The sequence below is a fragment of the Hydra viridissima genome, unplaced genomic scaffold (genome assembly GCF_058129835.1).
Source record: "Hydra viridissima isolate aposymbiotic clone 2 unplaced genomic scaffold, HvirCarnegie_v1 scaffold_11, whole genome shotgun sequence".
NCBI lineage: Eukaryota > Metazoa > Cnidaria > Hydrozoa > Anthoathecata > Hydridae > Hydra > Hydra viridissima.
In genome coordinates this window covers 4203058-4209057 of record NW_028324310.1, presented here as the reverse complement: position 1 = coordinate 4209057, position 6000 = coordinate 4203058, and the positions used below count along the sequence as shown (strand labels likewise).

The window sequence follows — 6000 nt, the reverse complement described above, 5'->3', positions numbered from 1 at the left end:
TTTTCCACATTTGATATATTAATCTATTTCTTTATTCTTCACACATCTTGTACAAATTTTATTTTCCATTTTGATAAGCAAAAATATTTTTTATGAGAATATCATTAAAAAAAAATAGTACTGAAATTATAAACATAATCTTTAAAAGTTTTTGCCCGATTAAATCATATTAAGTATTTGATCGAAGGAAAGTGCACGGCAGCCAAAACATCACACGGACACACATCTACAATTGCATGAAATTTAAATCAGTCACACCATTAAAGTTTAAAACTCTTTTCGCAAAAGCGACCAGAAATTCAATTAATAAAATGATAATAATTTAACTATTGAGGTAGGCAACAATTCTCCAGCTGTTTTATAATTTTGACAAACAAGACGAGACCAGAGACAAACGCCAATCAAAAGATGGGTGGTAAAACCTATTTTTAGAGAACCACAACTCCTGATTAAAGAAACTTCTGCAGACACATAGAAACAGAAAGGACACATAGAAAAAGAACGAAATATGGGAAGAAAAAATGAGAAAATCTAGAAGACCTTTTTGAGAAAACTTTTAGATAAGATTTTATCTAAAATATTTTATTTAAGAGAGAATCAAAAAGAGCATTTTTTTTTTTTTTTTTTTTGAGGAAGATTTTATGAAAAAAACGCTAGAAGATCTTTTTGGAGATTTTTAAAAAGAAATAATTGGGAAACAAAGAGACTTTGAAAAAAGGTTAAGAAATAAAGGGATATTTTTATCTCAATTAGGTTAACACAGTTCAATTTTTATTAAAAAAAATTATCCACAATCCAGTTGCACCTCATGTTATAGAAAAAAGTGACAATTTTAACAAATTATTTGATATTAAGGATACAAGGATGAGTTATTGATAAAAAAAATTTATGATGATTTGATTCATTTTACTGATTTTTCAAAGCCAGAGTTTCGATCTCCGTTATTTTGTGTAATTGTACTTTTAATCGTTTCATGCAAATCACACAATGAAATCGCACAATTTAAAATATAAAGAAAGATTACTGGAACTAATAGAACTTTATCGTTGAACTGAATTCAATTTTAAGAGCGAAGTTTTTTAAAAAAAATCTTTTTACCAAAAGTTTAAAGTTAAGAGCAACTACGAAAAGTAACAGCTTTCCATGGCTGGATACGTTTTTTGTTTGCTTGTTTTAGCAGGTAATGAAGTATAAATTATAATTCATATATCATAAAGTCAAAAGTATTATCATTTTCTGATTTTTTTTTAGTTAAATTATCATGAAATTTAGGTTAAATCAAATTTTTTTGTTAACCATTTATTCTCCTCTTTCTTCATAATATCATTTGATCTGAAAGTTGATTTGAAGTTTTTTGCATAAATTCTTTTATATCCAGTAAAAGCCTTCGATTGATCATTTTTTAAATGCACACACCGATTAACTTTCATTCTGAAGTTATTTATGTGCAAATGCTTTACTATCAGGGAGTGTACTTAGCGCTCACATTTAATCTCTGTTAACCTTGTCTTAGGGTTACATACAGCTCTGATAATATACAAAATCTCTCTGTCTCTCTCTGTCTTTCTGTCTCTACCTCTCAGTCACTACCTCTGTCTCAATCTCAGTATCTATCTCTGTGTCTCTCTTTTTTTTTTGCATATGACAATTTCATTTGATAGTAAAGACTAATTTGAAGCCATTAACAAGAACAATTCTTTTTTAACAACATTTTTAACGGGTTTTTCATTATATATTTTGGCTGATGATTGCCGGTACGCCGGTATGGAACTTTAAGTACCAACAAAGTTGTCATCCTTCGCTGTATTTTCAATGTAATTGCTCTTGCCAGCGGGCTATTGCGTGAAAAAGTCTTTTAGTATATGTATGTATGTATGTATGTATGTATGTATGTATGTATGTATGTATGTATGTATGTATGTATGTATGTATGTATGTATGTATGTATGTATGTATGTATGTATGTATGTATGTATGTATGTATGTATGTATGTATGTATGTATGTATGTATGTATGTATGTATGTATGTATGTATGTATGTATGTATGTATGTATGTATGTATGTATGTATGTATGTATGTATGTATGTATGTATGTATGTATGTATGTATGTATGTATGTATGTATGTATGTATGTATGTATGTATGTATGTATGTATGTATGTATGTATGTATGTATGTATCTATCTATCTATATATATATATATATATATATATATATATATATATATATATATATATATATATATATATATATATATATATATATATATATATATATATGTATATATATATATATATATATATATATATATATAGGAATGTTCCCTAGAACTGGACTGATCTAAAAGATTTCACAGCTTTTTCGTAAGGCCGGCGCACAAAAGCTAATCACAGTTTCTATAAGCAAATATAATAATAACTATAACCTCCTTATTTAAGTATCACGTCTTATACCTTTTTTAGAATTAGCACATTTTTGTAAAATTTGGTAAGTACGAAAGAATTTTATAACATAGCATGTATGTATAGATAATTTATTGTCTTAAAATAAACTTACCATCACATGGTACATATGGAAGATATCTTTTACTAAATATAATTATTAATAGGAGATATCTTCTCTATGTACCATCCCTATGACGGGGCATATAAATTTCCTAAAATAGGACATTTTAAGATAAATTGTGTAAAGCAAGCATATTGCTTCTACAAGTTCCAATTTATCGCAATAGACTATCTTCTTCCTTATCAATTCCAAACAAATCACTAGAATCTTGATATCAGTCCATTTCCTATCCCTGAACTTCAAAACCAATCAGATTGCCAACAAAAGACCACACCAATAAAATGTTTAAAATATTTTTTTTTAAATCGTGTGAGACAACAGTGGGAGTCGCCTCATATTTGGAAGATGAATTTTTTAAAGATATATTGTATTATATTTTGAGCAAGTATTCGAAGATAGGAAAATTTGTGGGCGAAAAAAAAAAAACTTTTTTTCATTAACTATAAAATAAATCATGTTTATATGCAGTCAATCCAAAAAGATTGATCAATTTATTATCAACTATAAAAGCTCAACAGACTTTCCAAACCAAATTCTCGTTTCATAAAAAATTTCTTCAGATTTCTTCCCCAAGCGAGGGGCTTGTTGTTATTCATGCAATTCAATTTGAATGAACAACAACAACGCTCTCGTTTGGAGAAGAACCCTGAAGAAAACTTTGAAACCATATTCTTGTTTCACGAAAACACTCTTCAGAGTTTCTCCCCAACCGAGGCATAGATGGTTAAAAAGGTTTCTTGAACCTCTATCTAGGAGTTTTTGGGAAAGATCCACATTTCTGACAAAGACTAAAGAGTGAAGCGCCAGTTTCTTGTGGGCTTCAGAGCACTCAAATTCGCATCCCCATATACATAGTGTGATAATGAGTCAAAACAGATTGGGAACTCGGGCAACCTGAGGCTAGTAGATAGTTTAGCATTCAGCAAAGTCCATATTAAGGAGAACAATTTGAAGGGAATGGCTGAAGAAAGCATCTCAACAAGCTTCATACAATTCAGTCTCTTGCAGAAAAAACACTTTCCTACTCTTAGGAGTCATAGACACTCTGAGAAAGTTCAATACAATTGTTAAAGCATGCTTTAGAACCAACCTAAATGCATAATTTATTGCAAGAAATCTTCACTAAGTGTTCAATGGCAGAAGTACAAAAGAACTCCAAGCCATGCAGAATACGGAAACAGGCTAGAAAGCTGTTTTGTTGACTACATCAGTAAGCATCTTTAAGAATAGTCCTTCTGATTTTTGAGAAGAGTTTATTCCATAGAGGTTTTGATCTAAGTTTCTTTCTTTTAAACCACTTATTCCATAGAGGTTTTGATGTTTCTTTCTTTTAAACCACTTATTCGATTGCAATAAGTATATAAGTGGTAATAAATGAGAGTAAAATATTTCTTATTCCTTGAAGTTTAGTCTTGTAAAAACTAAGTATTCATTATAGGGTTTGTAAAAATGTTTAAAAATTACAAGTTCGCAAACAAACTTTTAAAACTATTTTTGTAAAGTTGAAGTTTAATTTTTGTTTTTTCATAATTATCAAGACTTTTTACTTTTCCGGTGTCGGCCGAAATTTCGGTTCAAACCACTACCGAAATGAACCAAAACTTTTATAAATTTTTTTTACGTTAAGAAAACTTTTTTTTAATTTAGAATGGGATCATGACAATTTCCCCCGGGTGTCCGAAATACGAACGAAAGAACGAAAGAAATCAAATAAGACCCGGATCCCCTGCCCGACTTTAGCAGCTAATGACCAAGCTTCGTACCGGCCCCCCACCTCATCGGACTTTTTACGCCACGAAAGTGACGTGCCGAATTTTTGATGGACTTTATGATACTACACTTGATCTTAGCCATTTGGCCGAGAAGCGAAGTTACTATTCTCAAATCATTCTTTAAGTGAAGTAATATTTAAGTGAAGTAACCAAAATTAATAATTTCATCAAAAGTTCCTCAGTGCTGAATTTTGCCATTGAAAATAATGGAAACAAAACCGATTTGTGGAATCATTTTACCGTAACAGCCAGTGATCCCAAATACGCAATTTGCAGCATCTGCAATTTGAAAATATCTCGTGGATTACACAATCCAAAACTTCAAACTTAGCGGACTTTCATCTCATTTAAGAACTCGGCAACCACCGCTTACTCTAAAAAATCTCCTAACTGAAAAAACAGTACCCACAACTACCGGCAGTCCTGAAAATATATCAACTTCTGATCAACTTGAGCCTATTACAAATAAAAAAAGAGCAATGCCTTATTTGACATCAGATCAAAACGGCGGAGGACTGAAATGTTTCAATTTACAACGCCTGACTTGGTTGACAATATCTCAAAAATTGATTCAAACTCTGAAGAAGGTCTGAAGTTTCATAGATCTATATTTAAAATGATTATCCTCGACTTACAGCCTTGAGCAATTGTGAATAATCAGGGATTTTTAGACCATCAAAGCAGTTTTTACACCACAATTTGACATTGGAAGTGAGAAATACTATCGTGGAATGCTCAACCCAGCCTATGAAAAGATTAAGCTTGCAACGAAAATTATGCTTAACGAAAAAAAATGCTGAAACTGTTGCCATTTGTCTAAACGCTTGGTCATCCTTTCATCATGAGTACTTGGGCATGATGACACACTTCATTTCAGACAAATGGGAACGGATCAAATTCTGCCAGTCATGTTCCAAGTTTGATAAAAAACATACTGCTTCAAACATTTTTCAAAAACTTGAGAATGTTGTGAAAGAGTGGGAACTAAAAGACAAGATTACAGTCTGCTTAAGAGACAATACAGCAAATATAAAAGCAGCTTTCAAAGAACCACGGTGAGTTTACAAGTCTGCTGGTTGTCTAAATTATTCTCTTCAACTAGTGATTAAAAAAGAACTTTTTTAACTCCAGAGTGTTGTAAGCTTGATAGAAAAATCTCGAAAGCCTTGCACTCATGCTTCTTATTCAAACTCTTTCTTTGCTGAGCTCTACAAACAACAAGAGATTCAAATAAAAAATTTTGACTGGCTCGGACTCAAATATGATGTCCCAACACGCTGGAATTCAACTTATAACAATCTTGAAAGATTTCTGTACTTAAAATCTGCAATAGCTACCACACCGCTCATCCGTCCTTCCAGCGGTATTGAGTTTACTTTACAGGATTAAAACCTGTGTAAAAAGCTGGTAAACATCTTAGCAACTTTCAAAGAAGCCACCGAATTATTGTCTGGAAATTATGCTTGCATCAGTGCATGCATGCCAATTTTGATAACTATCATGAAGTGATTTGAAGTTCCCTCAGATGACGAAGAAATAATGGGCATGAAAAATGCTTTAAAGAAAGCAATAAAGGCAGGTTTTTTGACTTAGAAACCATTGATCATTTTGCAATAGCAACACTTCTTGATCCCAGATTCAAACAGCACTTCTTTAGA

General features: G+C 31.4%; 1 protein-coding gene across 1 annotated transcript in view; it reads left to right on the top strand.

The window, feature by feature from the left end:
- Positions 1-1039: 1039 nt before the first annotated feature.
- The window catches only part of LOC145191199 (hemicentin-1-like), a 94818-nt gene continuing 89857 nt past the window's right edge, over positions 1040-6000 (top strand). Inside the window, exon 1 of the mRNA XM_090066159.1 lies at positions 1040-1180. Coding sequence (XP_089922285.1) covers positions 1144-1180 — 37 coding nt within the window. The 5' untranslated portion in view covers positions 1040-1143. The remainder of the gene's footprint in view (positions 1181-6000) is intronic.